This window comes from Ceratocystis lukuohia, assembly GCF_044167205.1.
Source record: "Ceratocystis lukuohia strain C4212 chromosome Unknown Supercontig2_pilon, whole genome shotgun sequence".
Lineage (NCBI taxonomy): Eukaryota > Fungi > Ascomycota > Sordariomycetes > Microascales > Ceratocystidaceae > Ceratocystis > Ceratocystis lukuohia.
In genome coordinates, this window is record NW_027263521.1 from 659070 (window position 1) to 682501 (window position 23432).

At 50.5% G+C, this 23432-nt stretch overlaps 10 protein-coding genes across 10 annotated transcripts; 4 read left to right on the forward strand and 6 right to left on the reverse strand.

The window, feature by feature from the left end:
• Positions 1–376: 376 nt before the first annotated feature.
• On the forward strand, positions 377–3628 carry HOO65_020168 (KH domain-containing protein; the record flags this gene model as incomplete). The annotated part of the gene is made up of 2 exons (XM_071006371.1): positions 377–937; positions 1142–3628. 2 exons carry the CDS (start codon positions 377–379, stop codon positions 3626–3628), a joined length of 3048 nt encoding a protein of 1015 aa, XP_070860806.1.
• Positions 3629–4653: 1025 nt separating this feature from the next.
• Positions 4654–6968, reverse strand: HOO65_020169 (putative mitochondrial ATP-dependent helicase irc3; the record flags this gene model as incomplete). The annotated part of the gene is made up of 2 exons (XM_071006509.1): positions 4654–6618; positions 6675–6968. The coding sequence occupies 2 exons, from the start codon at positions 6966–6968 to the stop codon at positions 4654–4656; spliced, it is 2259 nt and encodes a 752-aa protein (XP_070860807.1).
• Positions 6969–7459: 491 nt separating this feature from the next.
• Positions 7460–9172, forward strand: HOO65_020170 (RNA polymerase I-specific transcription initiation factor rrn5; the record flags this gene model as incomplete). The annotated part of the gene is made up of 1 exon (XM_071000006.1): positions 7460–9172. One exon carries the CDS (start codon positions 7460–7462, stop codon positions 9170–9172), a length of 1713 nt encoding a protein of 570 aa, XP_070860808.1.
• A 441-nt stretch (positions 9173–9613) lies between these two features.
• HOO65_020171 (Chromatin modification-related protein EAF7) lies at positions 9614–10768 on the reverse strand (the record flags this gene model as incomplete). The annotated part of the gene is made up of 1 exon (XM_071000007.1): positions 9614–10768. The coding sequence occupies one exon, from the start codon at positions 10766–10768 to the stop codon at positions 9614–9616; it is 1155 nt and encodes a 384-aa protein (XP_070860809.1).
• A 260-nt stretch (positions 10769–11028) lies between these two features.
• Positions 11029–14273, forward strand: HOO65_020172 (Spc97 / Spc98 family protein; the record flags this gene model as incomplete). The annotated part of the gene is made up of 2 exons (XM_071006372.1): positions 11029–11227; positions 11323–14273. 2 exons carry the CDS (start codon positions 11029–11031, stop codon positions 14271–14273), a joined length of 3150 nt encoding a protein of 1049 aa, XP_070860810.1.
• A 256-nt stretch (positions 14274–14529) lies between these two features.
• HOO65_020173 (putative protein L728) lies at positions 14530–16743 on the reverse strand (the record flags this gene model as incomplete). Its single annotated transcript, XM_071000008.1, has 1 exon — positions 14530–16743. One exon carries the CDS (start codon positions 16741–16743, stop codon positions 14530–14532), a length of 2214 nt encoding a protein of 737 aa, XP_070860811.1.
• Positions 16744–17016: 273 nt separating this feature from the next.
• Positions 17017–18012, reverse strand: HOO65_020174 (putative phosphoglycerate mutase; the record flags this gene model as incomplete). Its single annotated transcript, XM_071006944.1, has 2 exons — positions 17017–17637; positions 17713–18012. 2 exons carry the CDS (start codon positions 18010–18012, stop codon positions 17017–17019), a joined length of 921 nt encoding a protein of 306 aa, XP_070860812.1.
• A 479-nt stretch (positions 18013–18491) lies between these two features.
• On the reverse strand, positions 18492–19433 carry HOO65_020175 (uncharacterized protein; the record flags this gene model as incomplete). Its single annotated transcript, XM_071000009.1, has 1 exon — positions 18492–19433. The coding sequence occupies one exon, from the start codon at positions 19431–19433 to the stop codon at positions 18492–18494; it is 942 nt and encodes a 313-aa protein (XP_070860813.1).
• Positions 19434–20428: 995 nt separating this feature from the next.
• Positions 20429–21273, reverse strand: HOO65_020176 (40S ribosomal protein uS11; the record flags this gene model as incomplete). Its single annotated transcript, XM_071006999.1, has 4 exons — positions 20429–20580; positions 20652–20812; positions 20989–21061; positions 21207–21273. The coding sequence occupies 4 exons, from the start codon at positions 21271–21273 to the stop codon at positions 20429–20431; spliced, it is 453 nt and encodes a 150-aa protein (XP_070860814.1).
• Positions 21274–21610: 337 nt separating this feature from the next.
• On the forward strand, positions 21611–23144 carry HOO65_020177 (60S ribosomal uL30 domain-containing protein; the record flags this gene model as incomplete). Its single annotated transcript, XM_071006726.1, has 3 exons — positions 21611–21621; positions 22141–22339; positions 22518–23144. 3 exons carry the CDS (start codon positions 21611–21613, stop codon positions 23142–23144), a joined length of 837 nt encoding a protein of 278 aa, XP_070860815.1.
• Positions 23145–23432: the final 288 nt, after the last annotated feature.

Sequence of the window (23432 nt, forward strand, 5' to 3'; positions counted from 1 at the left end):
TCCTGGCCGCTGTCGTCATCCACACAATCACAATCACAACCAAAACCTGCGTTGTATTCCTCTCTACTCCCTTCGCTGGCCCGCATCTTGCATATTTTTCTTTGTTTGTTCGTTTGTTTGCTGCTACACACAAGTCCTCTCGTATCGCCTATACATCCATCTCTATCAGTCATAACTTTCTTGCTCTTGTTTCCGAGTCTTCTATCAGTTCCCCAATCCATCAGACCACGCTGCCGGGGTTTTTTTCTTCCATCTATACTGCTATACACCCTTCAGCTCTCTCATCCTCTTGCCTCGAATCTTTCGACTGCCCCATACATCCATCTATCTTGTCCCCTCATGCCCTCACGTCGCATGTCTTTATCTTCCACCCAAAATGAATAAACTCGCCAACGTGCGCTGGTCTGACCGCATGCCGCCTCTGTCCTTCCGACCTCAGCAGGCTATGGCCGCCCCCATGCCACCGCCTGGCACCATGAACTCTATGCCAAATATGGGCCATGTGCCCATGCATCCCTCTCCAATGCAGAATGCTACTGCCGGTACTCACCAGATGCCGCTGGCAATCACTCCTCGGAACCCCGAATTCGTCCAGTACTCATTTAACATCCCCTTCACTTTCGATCTTGCTGGTCCCAATACCGAAGACATACTGCACGCTACCCAAGATGCTGTTATGCGATGGACCCACCCCGCCGAAGCCCCCGATAATGTGTCCGTAGCTGAGCTGCCAGTTCATGTCGAACATCTTCGCAACCTTGACCAATTATGTCTCGACCTCTCACAGTCACCTTTGCCTGTTAAGGCTGTGGTAGAAACAACCAGAGTCAATGTCAACAACAAGCCCTCGAGGACCGTTACAGTTCTACTTTCCGGTCCTCCCGAGCTTGTGCAAAAGAGCCGTGAGACTATCATGAACGGAACTCCCATCGCAATGGTACGTTGCAGCCCCGTCCACCCTTTTCGTCCGTTCTGTTTGTCTTTTTTCTTTGCCCAACGCTCTTCCCATGGTAGTTGCCAATATCTCACTCTCCCACTAGGTCGGCTAACAAAATATCTCAACCTTTCGTTGTCCCCCCCCCCCCTCTCTTAGACCTGCTCCACTGTAGACGTTGATGGCAAACTAGTTTGTGATCTCAAGGCCGGCGTTTTGAAGCAGGAAGTAATGGAGATGCTTGATAGCATTTCCCACTTCACAGGAGTCGACATTTTTCTGTTGGGTCCTAAGCTTAGCTTGCTCAACCTCCAATCTACCGAAGGTCGCGTGGATAAACGTTGGAGAATTGCCATTTACGGTGATGTTGGCTCAGTTGATCATGCCAAGGTTCATGTCCTTCTCCGTATTGACCAGATGCTTGGTCGTGCTTTAGGCTCCCTTAAGCTAGAGCCCATTTACCATCAACCCATCTGCGGTCGTCATCGCAAGACAATCAAGCTCCTTGAGTCTGCTACCGGAACATCTATTTACTTTCCACCACATCTCCTTCAGCTCAACCGTTTCTACGTTTCTAGCGCTCATCGTCGAGACCCTAGTGATATCTTTATTACTGGAGAGACAGAGGATGGTATCAACCGTGCTAAAGCCAAGCTCCAAGAGCTTGCATCCCTGACTCGTATCGATCCTAAAGAAGTTGAAATCGACTGTGACAAGATGGATAATATCTTACTGAGCCGTCTGGACAAGGTCCGGAAAATTGGTGATACCTACGGTACCCACATTGCCCTACCTGGCCTGGGCACTCGCCGCAATCGCATGACCGTTCGTGGAGCTGACCAGGCCCAGTGCGAACGCACCATCCGTGAAATTCTGGACCTGACCGGTCAGTTCTACCACGGATACTGGTGTATGCGTCCTGGCTCCTACTCGCTTCCCAACGAGCAAGCAGTTTCAGAGCTCCTCAACAACATCACTGCCACCTCAGGTGCCGAGGTGATGTTTGACGGCGAGCTCTTTACCATCAACGGAACCGATGATGCTGTCAAGACTGCCATCAAAATGATTTCTGAAACTGAAGGATTCGGCGATCAGCCATTTTCAGCCCATATCAAGATTGAGCTTGCTGTTGAGCACAAAGAGTTTGTTAGCGGAAAAAAGAACGGCAAACTCAACAAGATCATCCACATGGTACAAAAGATTGGCTTGATTCACATCTTGTTCGAAGGCTACAACGAGTACAACTTCAATATCGAGGTTATTAGTCAAAACTACAAGGCTCTCGAAGCTGGTATTAGCTATGTTGAACAGGAGATGCCCGCTTCCATCTCGTTCCATGTACCTGACCAGTACCACAAGAAGATCATTGGCATCGGTGGCCATCATATTCAGAGCATCATGCGCAAACACTCCGTCTTTGTCAAGTTTTCTAATGCAATGGATCGTGGTGGGGCCGGTCGCGAAGAGGATGACCTCCAGGTTGGTAACGTGGTCTGCCGTACACCTGCGCGTAATGCCCAGAATCTGGAAGCGGTCAAGAGCGAGATCCTTGAAATGGTTGACGAGGCGGATTCCGAGTACACATCTCAAATCGTCAGTGTTGACCGGCTGTTCCAGCGCCGTCTCCTTGCTCGCCTCCGTGACCTCGACAAGATGGAGAAAAAGTACAACTGTAAGATTCTCTTCCCAAGCACTGAACAGGCCAGCGACGAAGTGACTGTCATTGGCCCCCAATGGAATGTTCCGCGTTGTGCGGATGAGCTTCTCGGCATGGTGCCCGACTTCCACGAGATGGTGCTAGAAAAGAACGAGTCCCTCTCCGAGTTCCTTGACTCTGCGCAGTTTTCCCAGACGTTAGTCACGCAGCTTGACAACCAAGAGGTTAGCATCGAGGTGCGACCATGCGAGGAGAAGACTGAAGACAACGGTGAAACCGTCTCACTTCTTCTCTCCTTTACCCGTAACAATGCTGCTGGGCTTGGCGAGGTCATTGAGCAGATGCTGGCATCTATGACCAGTGCGGGCGTGGATGTGAAAATCCACTCCGGCTCTTTGCCCCGGCCTAAGTCGGACTCGTTTGAGGACTCGCTTCCGTTCTTCAACTCAAAGCTTCTGCAGAATGCGCCTGTGCCCGCCCCCAAGGAGTCGCCCGTTGAGTCTCTGTTTGTTGAAGAGGTCACACGTGGCCGCAATACACTTTTCGATCGTCTGCGTAAGCCTGGAGGCATCTCGATTGCGTCGTTCCTAGACAGACGCAAGAACAGCTCGCATGCTGTGAACCCGGCGACGCTCTTTACTGGGTCGACTAACGTTTCGATGACGTCATTGATTTCGATCGAGTCCACCCGCAGCTTTCACGCTGATCGCAACCCATGGAACGACAGCGGTGTTAACCTGGACGACGACAACTCCAGCATTATGTCTGTCAATGCTACTAACAACAACGGCAACAATCTTGTGCCCCCTGGGAGCAGCAGCAACAACAGCACTGCTAACCCATGGGCGCTGCAGCCGCAGCTAAACCCTGCTGATGCCAAGTTACTTCCAACCATTTCCCATCCCGGCGATACTACGCCACGTCATCTTCCCCGGGCTTCTGGCGATAGCGGACGTCCTTCCACCTCACATTCTATCAATTCCTCTGGCTCCGGATACCCTGGCCCTGCTAACGGGCCAACTGTTAGATTCCCCTAGAACAACACATGAACTCATTCACGGCATGCTTCCTCTTTTTCCCTGCCTTTGGCGTCTTTCGTGTTGTATTTCTTTTCTCCTCTTATACACGTCCTCCTCTTTCTTTGCCCGACCGAACCGTTCTCATTGATCAACCGGCCTATTTTATGTCTTTACATTTCTTTTCTCGTTCGCTTTGACAAGTTATACCCATACCATACCCATACCCCTCCTGGATCACAGGCGCACAACTCGAATACCCCGGAACCCAAGGTTGCTTGCTTTTCTTTTCTTTTTCTTTTTCTTCGGCTTCTGTTCTTTATTCTGCTTGTTTTGCTTTCTTTGTTTTCCTTTTAAAGTGTACAGTCCTGCTCGATGCCCCTCTTGTCTCTGCTCTTGACTTCTTTTTTTTTTTCGCTTTTTCGTTTTGTTTTCTTGATCGCAGTTAGCCCCATGGTCTTGAGAGGAGAATGGTCATCATGAGGGTTCTCTGCTTTCCTTACACTTCTCTTGTCCTAGTTAGCTGCTGCTAGCTTGTTGTTCTTTTCATATCCCCCCTCCAAAACAATCTGCCATTGCAGCCTACAACTCCCCGTCGGAGTCTTGCTCTTTAGCCGGTATGTGGGCCTTGTCTCGGCGTCTGTATCTAGACAACCACTGGACATCATGACTCTTGCGTGTAACATTAACCTGTTGTTGGGTTCATGCTTCTTTTTTTTTCATTCTTTTTCAACTACGATATCCTCAAATATACCCATCTAAACTTGTTGTGTCTTGATACGCTCTCATTTTCTCCTGTTGCTTTTCGCTCTTTGTTTTTTTGATGCTTGTGATTACCCTTTCTTGCTCCATAGCTACAACCAACCCTCGTTCTATCTGTATAACTTTTCAATGAAAGCCGTCTAAAACTTTGATTTTGCCGCTTGCTGATGGTGCTTGCGATATCTGAGACACAGGCAATATGCAGCTGATTCATGGTCATGTCATGATCCTACATTACAACACCGACACTGTAAATCTTTGACAAAGAACCTTTTCATAATGCTTTAGCTTTCTAGTGGACCGACTCTCACCATCTCATTGCTCTTAACTCTCTCGACCTTCATCTTCTTGAGCATCAACTTTTCCTCTCTTCTCTTCTGTGCGACAACTTGTTTGAAACGACCCTTTGCGCCATGCTTGAGTTTGGTAATCATATCACTTGCCATGCCCTTGTCAATGTTAAACACCGTGAGTGGCTCGCTCAGTGGCGGAGACAGCCATGCAATCCTAGTCCTGGGGCTATTTTCTGATATACTGCGTTCCCTGAGCTCTTTAAGTTGGGCCTCGTAGGTAGAAGGGCTAAGGGGCGGGGCGTTGCGTAGCCGATTGAGAAAAGCCAGCTGGCCGTATGTTGGCGGCCCACGCCTCCATGGCATATTGCGTGAGATGAACTGGAACGGGAAGTGTTCACTGCCCCAGCTGTCGGCTCCATGCACAGCATCCTCGAAGCTATTTGCTGTGAGTAACCGATATGGCCGTGCCCATGGCGAGCTGTTTTTGCGTCCGCTGAAAACATGTTCAGGTAGTGGCCGGATGACGAATACTTGGTGAGTGGCTATCTCTGTCGGTGTCTTGGGATTGGTGGCCGTGGAGTTGGGCGATTGATCTGCATCTATAGGCTCAATTCGGAGGTGTGTTCCATCGGGTCCGGAGAGTACGTACTTGTCCTTGTCGACAGCAACCCATGAGTTCTTGCTAAGGCCGCGAATGTGCCGCTCGTCACGGTTATCAGCAACGAGATCAAAGACACTATTATAGTTGATAAATGAAATACTAATATCCTTGTCATCAATGTCTTGAAAGCCCCGTCTTATTTTGTCATCATTAATATGAGTAGAGGCAAGGCCTGCCAGCATCTCGTCCCTTGCGCTAGCCTGCTTCTGAGCTTCGGCTTTCATACGACGCTTTTCTTCAATCTCATCCATGGATGCCTCATCTAGTAACTCACTAGGATCCAAACCCAACAATGTGGCAACTGTGGTGATGCCAGTGTCCAGTGAGGCGACCATGTCAATCACATGGCAGTTAGTCTTGCCAGGGAACAGACGCATTCCCCGGCCAATCATCTGTACGAGCAAATTGCGACTACGCGTGGGACGGGCAAGTAGCACACAGTCGATATTGGGAATGTCAGTGCCCTCAGTGAAGACACCGCAGTTGACCAGCACGGGGAACTTTCCAGAGCGGAAGGCATCGAGGGTGTCGGCACGTTTCTGGCCGGGCGTGTTTCCCGTGACGACACGAGCATCAATACCACGAGAAATAAACTCGTTAGCCATGCTAAACACATGCTCAACACTAACACAGAATACAAGCGTTGTTTTGCGCTTGCTAGCAAGCGAGAGCCATGTTCGCACCGTAACTTCGTTGGCTTCTTTGGTGTTAACAGCATTGGTCAGGTCAGAAGTTAGGAAATCGCCGTTGTTGCCTGACCGCACGTCACGCAAGTCGACTTTGGATCTTACGCTAGTGAATATGACGTCAGAAAGCCACTTCTCTTCAATCATGGTTACATAGTCGCGATGGTAGACAATCTCATCGATAGCCGAGCCGAGACGTAGGCCATCGAAACGGGAAAAGGTGGCCGAGACGCCAACAAGAGCGGGCGTCGTGGTCTCTTTAGAGTCAGGCTGTGGAGTGTTCCGTAGCCCAAAGTGCTCGAGGACAGTTTGATAGCCGTTAGACACGATGTGATGGGCCTCATCAACTAGCACCAGCTTATAGTCCAGCGGATTGAACTTTCGTAGGCGGTCCTGCGAGATGATGCTCTGCATGCTAGCCACAGTGATATCAGCAAGGCCACTAGCATGTTGACTGCCCATTTCGATTTCCACTAAGCTCTCGGGATAAGCTGCCCTAGCGTGTGTAGCAGCCTGGTGGACAAGTTCACGGCGGTGGGCTAGGATCAGTGTTTTAGTAGCTTGTTTATTGATGGGCTGTATGTGTGATATCAATTGTGTGAACACAACCTGCAGAGGATGTTAGACGGGTGATGTTGGACAGGCAGGAGGTGAGGGTGACTTACGGTTTTTCCGCCGCCGGTTGCCAGCGACACGCCTAGTCTCTTCTTCCCCGCCGCAATGGCATTAGTCACGGATGCAATACACTCCTCCTGATAGTCTCGAAGCTCTATCTTGGTACAGGTCTTCGTTAGACTATCCTCAGTATCTAACTTGGCCCGGGTACCAGCCCTAGGCGCAAGCAAAATCCTTGATACATGAAACGAACGCAGTGTGCCAAAAGTGAAGGGATGCAATGGCTGCAAGCCTGGATGTGATACTGAGTCAAAGGCAATCTTGCGGACAGACTGGAGAGCCATAGCGGCCTGCCGGAGCCGGGACACCAACATATCACGCAGTCCGACAAAGAGGCTAGCGAAATGATGTTCAATAAAAGGGTTAGTATACCGGACAGACAGCCTGGAATATTTAGACACCGTAATACTTGGTCACCCGTGAACTGAAAATGAGTGTATGCTCTCTGCCAGGATGCGGTCTATATTAACATTCATTGGGCTTTGAGAAGACCTATGATGTTAGGGTTTAAAAGGGTTTGGCAAACAACTCTTTTTGTCTCAAGAGCTAGGCGGCAAAAAATAATCTGGTAACTTAGAGACATAAAAAAAAAAAATCTCCATCTTCTTTTATTTCATTATGTTGTTCGCCATGGGCTAATCACCGCTCTTTACCTCCGCATACTTCGCCTCCTTTTTTTTTCCACTGCGGCCATGATTTTATGACATCATCCTCTTCTTTTACTGCGCAATAACCCATTCCGCCTCTTGTCGTTGTCTTCATCATTGTTGCATAAATGGACTCTGACGCCAGCCGTGACGATCTGCACATTGCACAGCACAACTCGCCACAGCGCTTCCTTTCACCATCAAAGCGAAAGCGAGCATCTTCAGAAATTGGCCGCTCCCGTCCGTTCAAGCGTCGCGCCGGTCAGCTCTACCAGGCGTATATCGACATCCTCAATCAAGACACCGAAGAGGCTCGTCTCCGCATCTGCCTAGACCCATCGCTATCTGCTGCCAAACTCTCTACTACGCAGATTGGCTGTACGATATGGTCGGAACATGAGAAACAGGTCTTCTTTGACGCTACTTCCCGCCTGGGCCGCGACAACATTGCCGGCATAGCTGGCTTGGTGCGCTCCAAGAGCGAGGTCGAGATTGCTCAGTACATGGCGTTTTTGAATACCGTAAAGGACCAACGTTGGCAGAACAACCGCTTGCCTGTTCTACACCCGGCTGATATCCCTGCCGCTGTTGAAATCAGCCAGCCGTGTGTCATTGCCCTGGAAAACGCCGCCGATGCCATCTCGCTTCGCCAGGACCAACACGAGGAGGCTATTGAGAAGCGACGCTGGGGCGAGAATCTTTGGCGCGTGGACTCGCGAGTTGCAGATGAGCTGGAGTTGGAGTATCGCGAGACTTGTGCTACTGAAGGTGCGCCGTTTGCTACTCTTCTCCGCACAGACCGCTTCTTACAATTAGCCCGCCGCATCTTCATGAATGCTGCTGTGCCGGAGTACAATTGGGAGTTTGTTGACGACCAGGAGCCTTCCATACGCGCCACCGCTCTGCAAGACTTTTACGCATTGATCGTGTCCATGACGCGGAGGATAGTCCATACATCCCTGTGCGTAGCATCTGGGCGTATTGCAGCCAAGAGCCGTGGCCAGGCCGTGCAAAATGTTGTCCGCCAGAGAGATGTTGAGGCGGCTGTGGCATCAATGGGCCTCAAAGATAGCAAAGAGTTCTGGGCTACGGCACCACGACGACTGCGTCTCAGAGTCATTGACGATTCCGTTGATGCTGACGATTTAGAGCGGGAGAAGGATGTCGAAGACAGCCTCTATAAGTCGCAGGGTGATGGCGTTGGCGACGCTTATGGCGATTGCGATAACCATGAAATCAGGGGCGAGTTTGAGGCTGCATTAAAGGTCATGACCTATGACGAAATTGAGTCTTTGTTAATGCCAGCCAACCCTAATGACGAATCGGCATTTATTGATAGCGACAACGAGCTGTACTCCTCATCAGCCTCCACTTTAGCTGCAGACACCAAAGACGGGGGCGAAGCCGAGAAATCCGGGGAGTCGCATGAACCCTCCGAGGGAGACAATGTGGACGAAGATGACGATAACTCTCCCACGTCCTCCCGCCAGCTTTCGCCCTTCTTTCCACCCAGCCCGCCACTCCCAAATCAACAAATCACTGACGACCTCGACGAGATTTTTGCCTACACGGCTGTTGACTTTGGGAATCCGCATTCCGCTGAATCTGCCCTGCTGCACCGTTTGCGCGTTGAAAAAGCCTATGAGGACGCAGCTGATGCGTTTGATGCAGATGCTGCTCGCACTGAAGAACGCAGGCTATGGGAAGCCCTGGGCACCACACCGCCACAGGATGTTGTGGCGCGGGATCGTGAACGGGAACGTGAGAGGACGGTCCTGCCATCCAAGGGACAGGCAACAGTGGCAGTGAGTGAAATGTACAGTACAGGCGCATGGAGGTAGCATGTGGACTATGTGCCAGAGTGGGAAATGGGGAACTAAGTGTTGGCAGAGGGTCATGTGCACGCGAGCAAGTCTATTTTGCCGCTTATTCTATGTGGTTCCCCAGCGCTTTGTTATTTATGCTTTATTTCATGTTGTATCGGATGTTGTATCGGATGTTATATCTCTTTTGTTTTTCCTATTGATACCCCCCACCATGCATGCGGCCTACATATTCCACCTACCCATAAACTGCAAAATAATAAGACATTTAAAACGCCGACATGATTGGATATCTTCGAGTTGTAGCAAGATGTATGCTACATGAGCCGCCCAGTTTCCATTTCTTTCTATATTGCCATTTTCCTCCGCTTGTGTTTGTCTTGCTTTAGCAGCTGATGCCGCCAGCCAAAACCCCGGGCCTGCTTATCCCAGGGTTTGCATCCCCTCTACCCCCCGGGCCTATCGCCTTTTCTTGCCCCTAGCCCTTACTGTTCCGGCGCTCCTACCGCGAGTGGTCTTGGGCTTGGTCTTGGGTTCCTCTTCCGAGCTTTGTGGTTCCTCGGGGTCGTCAGAGTCATCGGAATCGGCCTCGCCAGCTTTGCTCTCGCTTTCTGACGGCGGGTCTTCAGACTCGGCTGTGCGTCGTCGCGCATTTCCGCGTGTGCGTGTGCGTGACCTTGTGGAGGTTGCAGTTGCTGCAGCCGCGGCAGCCCGACCTCGAGCCCCGGCTTTGGGTGTTGCGCGCGGCGGCGCATCGCTTAGGTCTTCGCTATCACCAATAGTGCTGCTGCGCGTGGTGGTCTTTGCCAAGTGAGCAGCATCGCTACGGCGTTGTTTGCGTTTGCTGGTGGCTGTGGTTGGAGTCGGTGTAGAAACGGCTGTAGTGGGCTGTGGGGGTGGTGGCGCGGGGCTATGCGCCCCAGCATCAGGCGAGTCAGGCGGGGGAGATGGCGAGGGAGAGCCGTTGAGGCATTCTGGGGAGGTGTCGCGATCAGTGTCAAGAACGCGTTCCATAATGCGGCCGTAGAACATTCCAGTAGGCAGCTGAAATTCGTGATAACGATCCTCGGGAGAGTCCTCTTCAAAGTTTTCGCGCTCGTCGATTGCGTCAAGGTTGTAAAAGACTCGTAGCTTCTGCCAGATGTGTGGAATGCGAATGTGTGGGTAAATTTCGGGGTCGAAGCCATGGTTGCGTAGGTGCTCGTGGATAGAAAGCATCCGGAAGCGACGGTGCATTCCTATTAGCGAGAGGAGGCAAGGAGAGAAGGTGCGAGTTAGCATGGACGACAGAGATGGGCAACTGCTCTTTGCGGAAAGTAGACGAGGCTGCGATGGTTTGCGACGAGGCTGAAGAAAAGCTTGAGTAGAGGGAGGGGACGAGCGCCTACCTGCGGGCTTCCAGCGAATAGTTGCTTTGAAAAGCGAAGCCTCCTGATCCGCCGTCCAATAGCTGGTCAGATCTTCAAGGCCGGGCTGGTTTATAGAAAGAGGCGAGCCGATGAGGGGTGAAGCCGGCGATGGCGACAGTGATGCCTGGTCGATATCCATAGCATCATCGTCGACTTCGGGTGCTGCAGATGGCTGGCTCGCCTTAAGCTTTTTTCGGGGCGGCATTGCAGGGGAGGGGCCAAGACGAGAGAAGGCAAAAGGATAGGCGCGTGTTGACTTGACGACAATAACAAGAAAGATTTAGAGGCAAATCAGGAAGCTTGGATTCTTGATGGAGGGGAAAAGAACAAAGAAAGACTAGAGACAATGGGCCAAATGTATCTATACGTTATTCTGCCATCGCACTAGGGCCCCTGTCTATTTCTTTTGGTCCCACGCATCCTCTCGCGACGTGCCTCTCTAAGTAAACCACCAACCTGCTAGTAATGCTGGGCTCGCAGCAAACATCACAGTTGACTTATCCAGCCCCACCGTTCCTCGCTTTCTTTGCTTATTTGGATGATATGACTCAGGCCTTCAATTTCAAGCCGTCAGCCACAAGCTCGCCTGCTGATGTATTCGCCGTCCCAGATTTGTGGCGCTCATCAAAATGGCTGTTCTCTGATTCTGAGGACAATATCAATCGTCTCAATACGCTCTACTTTGGCGAGAACATCTCAGGCAAGATAGCTAGCTATATCCTCTCACTCTCAAGTTCCCCAAGCCTAACCTTATCTTAGAACCCTTGATTAAGCGGCCCATTATTGACACTTCGGTCCCGTGCAGCCCCTTCTTCAAGCTGCCCCAGATCAACCCTGGTGTTATCATTGAGACACCACCGCTTCTTCACTTAAACTCTGCTGATGCAAGCGGCCTCGCTGACAAAGCGCCTGCTACTAGCGATAGCTCCACCCCGCCCACTGCTGAGGCTGTAGACTCTGCCTTTACAGCTGATGATGACATCTGGCTGGCCGCTTCTCAGCCCGCCTCCAAACGGCCTGAGTACCAGTCCTGGGCTGCCTTCACAAGCCTCGAGGATGATCCATGCGCCCCTGAAGCCCTCCTAATCACTGAGGCTCCATCGGAAGTCTACGATGCCGTTCTGGCTGAGGCCGCCTCTGATCAGGCCCCGGAAAGAGTCGCTGATACCTCCATCTACATGTCCTGCCTCCTGTCTGCCTTGCTTGGCCGGGAGTCTTTGTTTTTTGTCTGGAATGACGACAAGACAGCTATCATCTCGACTATAAAAAATCTTCGAGTTTCAGGCTACTCTCGACATGTTCTCGGGCGTCTTGAGAGCCTCTGCCTCAATTGCGGTATCCTCTTCCATCGCCTTAAGTCGTTTGTGCAAAGCACCTACTCTAAAACCTCGTCTCGGTGTCGAGTTGCTTTGGGAAGTGCTATTGATACTGTCCTCAGCGTTGTAGAGTCTGATATTGCACTCTACAAACAGCCGCAGTCTCTGCTACAGCTTCTTGTCCTCGTCAACAAGGTTCATCTCGTCTTTGCACAATTCTACGAACTTGTCTCCCGTCTAGCCGCCAAGCATCCTGACGAAGTTATACTACAAACTGTCTTTCAGCACGCGCAAGTCTCCGAGTATAACCCGGCCCCGCTCCATGACGCCATGCGCGTTCTTCTGCAGCGAGTGTCCCAGCCGTGGATCGACTTTATTGAGGAATGGGTCGGGCTCAAGCACGAAGACGGCATGCCTATGTCTAAAGATGATGTTGGCGCATCTAAACACTTTGTCAAGGTGGAGTCAGAAATCTTTGTTGATGACTTTGGCGAGGAGGTTGAAGAAATAGACTTCCGCCTAGATCGTGCCAAAATGCCAGACTTTGTGCCCAAGGACATGGCCGACTCTATATTTGAGGCTGGCAAGAATATCCGCTTTATCCGGTCTGAGCATTCCGAGCATCCGCTAGCCAATCTCGCCACAGTTTCCAAGAGCAACCCACCCGAGTCAGTGTGGCGATACGACTGGGATGCGATTCTCGACCTAGAAAAAAGAGCTCTCGAGTATGAAGCTTCACTCATCAACGCTATCAATGAGGCACGGACGCAGCAGAGAAAGGCACCAGCATCTTACACTGCGTTAAATGATGGGCACGGGCTTCTAGGAAGCCTGGCCCTATCCTCTAGTCTTGGTGCTACTGCGCCAGATCTCGCTTTTGCTAATTCTACCTGGGGCCTACAAATCTACGGCTTTGATGAGACTGACATCAGCTCTCATCTCCAAGTGTCAATGAATGAACTCGGCGAGCCTCTTCCCGAAGTCATCCAGAGAGATGCTCTTGCCGACGCAATTCGGGATTGTCTACAGGGCCATCAACAAGAAGAGTCACAGCCTCAGGCCTCTTCTAGCCAACTCCAAAGCACCACCAAAGAAAGGATACCCAACAACAACGCACATTTAGTATCTCCTCATTGGTCTCTCCTCCCACTTTTATCCTTTAACCCTCTGACCTCTGCCCACGGAAAAGTCGTCAACCGTGAAAGCCTCAAGCTTCTCTTCAGCCATCATGATCTCCTCGGTCATCTCCGTCTTCAAAAGGACTTCTATCTCTTTGGAAATGGGAGGTTTGCCAGCCGCCTAACCCATGCTCTCTTTGATCCGCAATTAGAGACTGCAGAACGCACAGCTGGTGTAGCGGCACAGGGTGGCATCATGGGCCTTCGGCTGACCAGCCGTGACAAATGGCCGCCAGCAAGCTCCGAGCTACGTCTAGCGCTGATGGGTATTCTAGCCGAAAGCTATGCTAGCGAGTCGTCTGTCTCTTTAGGGTCTACATCTACGTCAGCCCATAATGCGAATATCTCTGGCAATCTCCCCGGCGATCTCTCGTTTGCGGTACGCACCATGTCCGAAGCTGATATCCAGAAATGCATGAATCCTGACGCCCTTGAAGCCATGGACTTTCTACGCCTCTCGTACAAGGCCCCACAGGCATTGGCGCCAATTTTCACGCCTCTTATAATGATGCAGTATGACCGCATCTTCAAGCAGATGCTAAGAGTCGCTCGTCTCCTCTACGTTGTCGACTCGCTCTCACGCGAGGCCATTTCCTTGCGCTCTCTGCGACCCCAGGCCACTGTTGCCCTGCGTTTTTGCTACGAGGCCCATCACTTTGTGTATACTGTGGCCAACCACTTTGTCGACTGCGGCATCACCCTTACGTGGCGTGCATTTGAGACGTGGCTAGCTAGCGTCCAGCTTGACCTTACCACACAGAGCAAGTCGCCTAGTGCTTCATCTCCCCCCTTTGCCCCACACAGCCATCTTCGCACCCATAGTCCTGAGCGCCTGCGTGTATGTCACTCCATGATCCTCGACCGCATGCTTATCTCGCTCTTCCTACGCAAACGCCAACAGCCTGTATCCCAGCTCCTCAATGATATCTTTGGCCTTGTCCTACAGTTTGACAAGCTAGCCCGCGTATCTTCCGTCCATGATAATGAGGACCAAATGACTACACTCTATGCTGCGTTCCGCGCCAAGATCGAGCTGTTCATCTCTGTGTGCAGAGGCCTGACGGAGAAGTCCGATATTACTGTACGCTACGAGTCGCGCGAAAAGGCCGATGAGGTCAGGGCTGAGCTGGGCGAAGCACTTGATGGCAACACAGTTGCCATGTTGTTGATGAAGCTAGATATTGCTGGCTTCTATCTCAAGGGGCAGGATTTCTAAAGTTACACAAGTACTATTATGTTACACGCCACTTTTATTGACAAGGGCGTTCACCAGCACCGATATAAATGAACCCGAAAGGTCACGAACTTCTCGCGGTTATACCAGTTGCATCCGCACTGAAATGTGAAATCAACAAAACCTGAAAACGTTAGCCGCTAAAATCTTCTACCTCCCACAAGTTTCTACATTATGAACGCTTATTGAAAACAGCGGCCAAGGCCCCCCTTTTCTATTTTCTCTCCGACACTTCCCATTAGTCAAGAACACACAGCATGCCAAACGATCTGTCTCTAGTCGCCATATCCATGTAATCATCCCTTCTCAACCCACAACTCCCTTCAGCGTCCTCGGGGCTAATTCTTGGTGGGAATCTAGGGCCGCTCAGAAACGCCTTAATCATGACCTTCGGACAGCCATTAATCGAGATCACACCCGCCTTGTCCTCCTTCATAGATGAGTATCCAGGAGTTGCCCGCTCTTCAAAATCCCACACAATTAACTGCGGCATCTTATATCCGGCGGCTTCAAACATTTCCCTAAGGCGGGGGACAGAGTCAGCCCATTCCCGATATTCTGCTCCATTTTGAAACGATTCTACACAGTAGGAAAACACACGCTTTGGCATTTCCTCTGGTGGCACCTTTTCCCGGATGGCAGTCGTGAGCAGTACCTTTTCGAACACGGCGACATAGTCTATACTCCAACACTGATTTATATCCCTCATTGAAAGAAGCCTATCCGAAAACTCTTTCGTCATATCAAATTCGTGAAGCTCTGGGTCGGAGTCATACGTAATGAATTTCCCACCAAACGCACCGGGGCATAGCTCACTTGTGAGCAGAGTGAAGCCCACTGTGTAATCCATGAGGGAAACTCCCTGCTCGCCAGGGTAATATCCTTCATAGTGCATGGTGCGGATTACTTGGCATATGGCAATAGAGTCGGCAGCAAGGGTGCCTAATTCTTTGACATGCTGCACCATGGTCCTCCATTTCCCGTTGTTTATCGCCTTGTTGATATTGACGTCATGGCCAGATATTCTGGTGTTCCAACGAGACAGTGCATCTATTTGGTCCTTCACTAGAAGTCCGGGGCTGAGAATTCCCTGGCTATTCCGAGATTGAGACTTGCCTTCCGAAAGTTCTTTTACGTAGTTCATAAACCTCTCGCGGTCGTGTTTAAGAAACAAACCAGTATAGTTGCGTAGTGTGGCTGTAGGGAGACTGTCGTAATCGATATCCTGCCACTTGCCGGCTGACATGAATCGTTCCACCACCTGCAAATAATCACGCAAAGCCGAAATATCGCGTCGGTACTTGTCTCGCGCCAACCACAAATACCGCACTCTGCGTTTTTCCGGGTCTGCCGCCGCCTCTAAATCTGCCGCAATTTCATCAGCAAAGGCACTCTCGGGGTACATTGCCTCAGCAATCGTCGACACAATAATAGTTTGCTTATCATGGAACCCAAAGTTGCTTGGAGCCCACTTGGCGCACATCGAGATAGACCTCTTAGCTTCTTCATCCGTACTGTTTAGCGCAGCCAGATCGCGAGTTAGCTGTGCAACAAAAGCACGTGCTACAGCAATGTGCAGGGCGCGGTAGCGTGCGTTATGCGTGAAGCAATGCACAGCACGTCCATGGCGGAATGCACGCTCTGCAGAACGATGCTTCGCACTCCGGGGTTTCTTCTTCCCATGCTTGCTTTCAACAAAGCCAACTGGTGTTACAACGCAAAACGGGCTTTCTTTGATTTTCTGGTTAGGCGAAAAAGCCCCAGTAATGGCCATAGCGAGAATGTTCAGCAGATCTTTCCAGCACCCGTGGGGAAGTCCTTTGTCTAAATCGAAGGAAAATTCGTCTTCGGCTGTTTGGAGTGTGCAGTCGTCGGTAGCGAGCCAGTTCTCCTTGAAGTCCGTATTCAAAAGCGAATTCTCCTCTAGTATCTTCGCAACCAATGGTCGGGCAAGCCAGTGTACGTTCGCCGCCAGTGTTCGTGGGTGCGTTCTATACAACCAGCCAGCAGCAAAGTTGAAGGATTTCCGATCAGCCTTGCCTATATGAATAGAGCGAATGTAGAAGATAAGCCTGAGGGTGTGAAGGGGTTCCTTAGCCCAGGCTTCTTCAAGACGGGTAGTCATATCTCTAATAGAAGTTCCCTTGTGAATTTCGATCACCTTTGTAAGCGAGTATTCAGCAGAACAGTCATGATCGTTTTCTCGTTCCCAAAAGGAACCATCGTAACTATCATCATCACTTTCCTCGGGATTTTCTTGCCGAGATTGTGCGTGTATTCCCTTGGCGGTCGTCACATCATTTGAGAACCCATCTTCAATGTCGGCATATGGTTCATCGAGCCCAGTATTATTGATCAAGGCTTCGACGAAACGTTCATGAGATGCACCGACAAGCTCATCGTAGGGAAACGAAACTGGGAAGTTGGACTTGAGAAACCAATGATTGCTCATGGCTGCGGCTTTGTTCGGATGCAGAGGCAAGAGAGACGAGATTCTATGTAAAAGTTGAATGTATCTGTAATGAATCCAGAGGGCGCTGAGCTCCGGTTTTATGTACCCCAAGATATTGCCACTGCCAGTAGCACCAGCAGCTTTAAGTGGGGCCATGCCATTGCTGCCTGGAAATAGCTCCAAGACCTTCACCATTAACGTGACTTGGCTGTGGTTTAGGGCTTATTTACACTAAAGGAAACTACCAGAGCTAATATTAGACTATTCACGTGTTTAGAGGCCCTGCAGACCCTCTGTCGCTTCGTCATACGATGGGCTAGCATCAACCTGCACTGCCTTGACCAAAAGTGCATGCGATGTACCTTCCCTAACTCGGGACTCACGCATCCCGCAAACTCGGCCCACAGCGGCTACAGCCATCGAGTGCATAGCCAGCGAGATCGACTCGCTAGGATCGCTAGAGAAAATATCCTCGAGTACCGTCTGCTTGCGGGACAGGTGTGCCTGGAGCGTTTCCCAACGATCAGCGCGCCACAGCTCATCGGTCTCGGTAAATCCATCCTCGATTGCATACTCCGGGAAGGTTTCGGCAATGTACGTCTTGCTAGACCGACGATCACACGTATGGTCAGTCATACGCTCACGTAGGAGCTCCTTTATGGTTGGCCGGTACGGCAGATTGCGAGCGGCACACAGCGGCTCAAACACAAGCTTAGATGTCTGCAAGCAACGCGTCAGGGGACTGCTGTAGAGCGACTGGGGCAGTGGAGCGCCATGGTTCAAAAAGCCACTCCATAGCCCGCTTAGTTCGACAGCTTGGTCAATTCCCTCTTGTACAAGACGGGCATCCGAAAGCAGAACACCATCGACAGAGTCCAACTTCGAAATATGGTCCTAAATACCAACATGTAAGTAATATGCACAGCTACGTGCTAGCTCTCTGGCGCAGCAGCCCGGATCTAAACTCACATCCCATTCCTTCTGGCCAACCTTACGGATCATGGCATTATGGTCGCCGACGCCGTGGCGAGTTAGGTACACAATCTTGTACTTGATGCCCGGCTCGGCCCCTGCGTTCAATCTTTTGACATAGGCGGCCAGACGCTCCCATGGCTGGAGCTTTGCTGCAGCCTCGTCATCACCAGGGTACGAGCGGTCGATGATAGCGAGATCAGGCTGCGTAGTGACCTTGAACGAAGGGTCGGCAGCACAGCGAGGAGCAAAATCAACGAAAATATCAGGCACAGCCTGGAACTTGTAGTGCGGCATGACGAGATATATGCAAAGATGGGAAGTGGCTTTGATGGTGTGTGATTTGATCGTTGAGTTGTTCAGGAGAACTAGCTAAAGCTACTGCATAATGCATGGTAGTAGAGTGCAAAAGGGCCAATACGGCTGAAACTTATAGTGATCATATTTAGCTGAGCCCCTGTGGCTACAGCGGGGAAGTGCACTGCAACAATCCACAAATTGGTCAACGAAGCTTCGCCTTAAGCAATGCGGAACAACAAAGTCGGCATTATGGAAATCAAGGCCAATTACTACAGATGAATCGTGTATTCAAACAAGATAAGCAAAGCATTAAAAATGGCATATGTCAAAAATCAAACCCAAGGCAATACTAATAATAATAACAATCCACTGGAAAGCCCAACCGTGCCCCACGTCTCACTGCCCCTCTCGCTCACACACACGCACATTCACACACACACACACACATTATCCCCCAGCACCACAGCACCTACACTCTACTCTTTGGCCGTATCCTTCCACAGCTGACGCGCCTGAATAATACCTGGGATAGAAGCTAACAGTCCCACACCCGCCTCTCCAGCAAAGCCCTGCTCCATGCTCCACGAGACGGTTAGCGGTGCCCATGCCAAGTTACGCAGGAAAGCCGAGTTCCAATTCTCTCTCCACGCCTTGTGCTCCTCGCTAGCTGCATCAATGCCATGCTTCTTACGCGAACGCTCCACAAGCAGCCGGCCCAGCTCCGAGCCGACGTAGACAGCCCACATACGAGTGCTCCACTTGATCGCCCAGGCAATGCTAGCTGGTGGCAGGTTGATAACCTTCTTCTGCGCCAGGTACGCCCGGTTTTCCAAAAACTGTAGTCCCACGCCCGATACTAGCTGTACCCAAGCAATCATCTTGTCCACGCCTTCTTCGCTGCGTGTCGCTTTGGATGCATCCTTGCCGCTCGACTTAGTCAACGCCTTGGTCACCAGGGTTTTGGCTCGGACATACATGCCGACAAGTGCCCAGAGACGCATGAACATGCGGCCCTCGCTAAGTAACGCTGAAAGCGCTTTCAGCGAAGCCGAAATCCGCAGGGCACGTGCCGCTCCCTTAGGTGCTGGCATATCAATGCTAGTGTATGGTATGGTGAGCATTAGCGAGGCAAAGCGCGACGCGGCCTTTTGAACAGAAGCCTCGGCAAAGCTGTCGGCCAGTGATGCCGTCAACTTGGACACATAGCAAATGAGCTGCAACACGGTATCGATCCCGGCAGGTGTAGCCAAGCACCGGTGCAGATGCTGTAAAAAGCTGTCAACGCCCGAGGGGATTTTGGCGACGGATCCGACAATAGAAGCTGGCCCTGGCGCTGCGTTAGTTGGTGAAAGGCCTTTCTTGGCTTCGACAATCGATGTGGATGCCGCAGCAGGGGCAGGTTCGGCTTGAGAAGACATTTTGCGCGAAGATAGTCTTTGCTATTCAGGCGGAATCTGGGATCGTACTGGCTTGAGTCGCTTTGTTCGCGGGTACAAGGGCGCAGGCGCAAGGAAAAGTTTGTCGTGATAAGAAATCTATGTCTATATATGCGACACTATAATACTGCGATTTCTTGCGCTGATTCAATAGGAGCTTCGCAACTGACAACTAAAAGCTCTGAGACGACGGCGGGAAAAGAATTGGGTAGTTCAGTTAAGTCTAACTCCCACAGTATCGCCGTTCTACTAAATGAAGTAAGACTGTTAGGTAAAGGAGGGAAAAAAAAAAAGGCAGAAAACGGCAAAGGGGTTATTGCTTAGCTAACCCTACGATGTCTTATAAGGCTAAGATGTTGAGGGTTGTTTCAACAAGAGCTTTGGAGACCTTCAAGTCGCACGACTTTCAAGAGGAATATTGCCGATTTATATATGTTTTCGAGTCGTTTCTTAATAAGTAATGATAGGAAGAAACAAGACTTTTCAGCATGTGTTGCTTCTCCAACTTTCAGTGTTTAGGATATCTTAACAAGCTCTTTATTGCAGCTTTGATTTCCATGTTCTCCAATTTCCGTACCTAAAATTCAGCTTAAAACCCTGGTACCACATTGAAGCCTCGGCTCTGTCCTTCACTCATTTTGCTTAGGGTCAGGGGTTTCGGTCTTTCGCCGCACTCCTCCCTCTACTCTACACGTAAAATCTAGGAAGACAATGGTTGAATGTTGGAAACCAGTTCAGAAACATGTTCATCGTAAAAGAATAATGAAGACCAGGCCCGTCGATAAAAGGCCGTTCTCCGCGTCTTTTTTGTTCTTCCCTAGGGTTCTTAATTGAGATTTTTTGTTCTTTTGATTCCCTCGGCCACATATTTTACATGAAGCAGCCGATTAAAGAAGAAACCCGTTTTCGCAGCATAACATCCAGCCCCAAAGACCAATGAAGCAAACCAAAACAGATACCACGTGTCGGCGACACATTTAGAGACGACGACCACGGCGACCACCCTTTCTGCGGGTAGAGTCGGAGGGAGTAGGAGTAACATCCTCAATGCGACCGATCTTCATGCCAGAACGGGCCAGGGCACGGAGAGCAGACTGGGCACCGGGGCCGGGGGTCTTGGTACCGTTACCTAATAGCAGGTTGTTAGTATACGTCGTGTCGTCCCCTTGTTCGTCTATACGCCCTTCGTTGTAAACTTACCACCAGTGGCACGGATCTTGATGTGCAGGGCAGTGATGCCAACCTCCTTGCAGCGGACGGCGACATCCTGGGCAGCCAACATGGCAGCGTAGGGAGAAGACTCGTCACGGTCAGCCTTGACCTTCATACCACCGGTAACACGGCAGATAGTCTCACGGCCACTGTAACCATCTAGAAGTTAGCCAACATTCCACATAATAACCCGACTCTGACTCTGTCCCTCAAATCTCGTGGCCGCTTCAATTGACAAATCTTCCATTCGCCATTATGTGCAGACCTAATCGAGTGGCAACAGAGCCGAGTGTCAAAATTTTCATTTGGCGAGATTCAAACGTACGAAAGATCGGTGACGTGGACGAAGGTGTCGTTGAACGAGGCGAAGATACGAGCAACGCCGAAGACAAGCTCGCCTAAACTACAAGTTAGTATTACTGTGCCATGGATCATCTTCGCCAAGTAGCATATTATTGTAATCAGGGTCCTATTTCGCGACAAAAGCTTTGCCAGTGCACAACCTGTCACTCTAGTTCCTCAACACACTGGAGTAAAACTCACCATCACGGGCGTTGGGGCCGAGGGAGATGTTCTCCTTAGGGGCGCTGGAAACCTTCTTGGGGGCCATTTTGTCTGATATGTGTCGAACTCCTTGATGTTGGGGACGTTGGTGAGAATCAACTGAACTTGAGATCAAACTCTAAATCCCGAGGAAATCGGTATAGTCTATGGTGGGGACTTCCCATTTGGAAAATGTGCCCTAAGAGCGGTGTGTAGTGGCAGAAATTTACGTGGAGGGGCATTTTTTTGTGCTGCACACAAACATCCCAGTCAGCCCTGATGGACCCACTTTCAAGAAAAAATCTGGCTAGGAAATTGTTTGGTTTTGTCTAGTAAAGGCGCTGAAGAGCAAGACTTTTCCTTCTTTTCCCTCCAAATCAACCATCAATTCGCCAACCGTCAAGATGCCTTCTGCGTACGCCACCACCGTTCCTTAACAACTTCTTAGTCGTCCCATGGACTAGAGAGTATCGGGTTTGAAATATTGGGATTGTCGTCGTCCTCTCGCTGGCTGAGTCTTGCCTGTTGTCTGTCTCTATGAAGAGTCTGAAAAAGAACACTCGCGGCTCGGACAACCAGCTCGATGCTCCTGGGTGTCTCCCTCGATTCGGCAGATAATTCGATTCGTCAAGTCCTTCGAGAGATGTCACCCGGGGTGTTGGAGTTGAAGAATTAATTCTTCTCTCTTAAATCTATCATTGCCTAGTGGAAGTCTGGAAAATCAGTGTTTGAACACATCTGATTTATCTTTGATTTATCCATCATCACACGCAATGCCTTGCTCCTATTGCTTTATGGGCATAGGGTGTTGTTGGATGAGCTTTGTTGGTTGTACTACATGTGTGTCTATGGCGAAAGCCCACTAGAACTCAAAGTCTTCCAGGCTCACCGATAAAATTCATTTCGAGTTAGCCACAGCTTGAATGTCGCACAGCCACACTTCTCGCACCGGCGCTCTATCCATGCGGATTATTCAAATCATCTGCATGTGTGGACTTCGTACTAATTTTATGTTTGCATACAGTCCCGTCACTGCCGAACAGGTCCTGGTCCCTGAGACCCTGCTGAAGAAGCGTAAGAGCCAGGAGAAGGCTCGCGCTGAGCGCCTGGCCGAGGTCGAGGCCACCAAGAAGGTTTGTTTCTACCCCAAAAACCCACGCCCTCCTTTAATGATGCATATTTTTACCCATTCAACTAGACATCGTCGATGCTGTTGAACGTTAACCTTCTTTCGGGTCTGACACCTTGGAATACACATACAATGTAACTGCATAGCTACTCTTGAACTATAGCTAACACATTTCGAACTAGGCCAACAAGGAGAAGCGTGCTACCATCTTCAAGCGCGCCGAGAAGTACATCAAGGAGTACCGTGACGAGGAGCGTGAGAAGCTCCGTCTGTCCCGCGTTGCCAAGGATGACAACTCTGCCTACATCCCCGCCGAGGCCAAGCTCATCTTTGTTCTCCGCATCAAGGGTGTCAGCAAGGTTCCCCCCAAGCCCCGCAAGATCCTCCAGCTTCTGCGTCTGCTGCAGATCAACAACGGTGTCTTCGTCAAGGTCACCAAGGCTACTGCTGAAATGATCAAGATTGTCGAGCCCTGGGTTGCCTACGGTTACCCCAACCTGAAGACCGTCAAGGAGCTCATCTACAAGCGTGGCTACGGAAAGGTCAACAAGCAGCGTGTTGCTCTCACTGACAACTCAATCATCGAGGCCTCGCTCGGCAAGTACGGCATTATCTGCATGGAGGATCTGGTCCATGAGATCATTACCGTCGGTCCCAACTTCAAGCAGGCTTCCAACTTCCTGTGGCCCTTCAAGCTGTCCAACCCCACCGGTGGCTTCCGCCCCCGCAAGTTCCGTCACTTCATCGAGGGTGGTGACCTGGGTAACCGCGAGGACAAGATCAACGCCCTGGTTCGTCGCATGAACTAGAAGGTCACAGCTCAAAAATAGTAAAAAAAAGTTTTCTCCTGGGTTCACACTAAAGGTTTACGGCGTTCAATAAATCCATTAAGGGTACAGGGTTGTTTTTGCTTTTTCTGGAATCAACGATTTTAATGACTTAACCTTGCCAACCTGGAGCTTTCTGGTGCCTTGGAAAATTTTATGGATGTGTGTATCTTTTGTGTGCACCTTGTGTAAACGAAGGGCCCCCCCCCCTGCGCATGGTAAAAAGTACGACTTGCGAAAGAAGGAAAAAAAGAAGAAGAGATAATATCC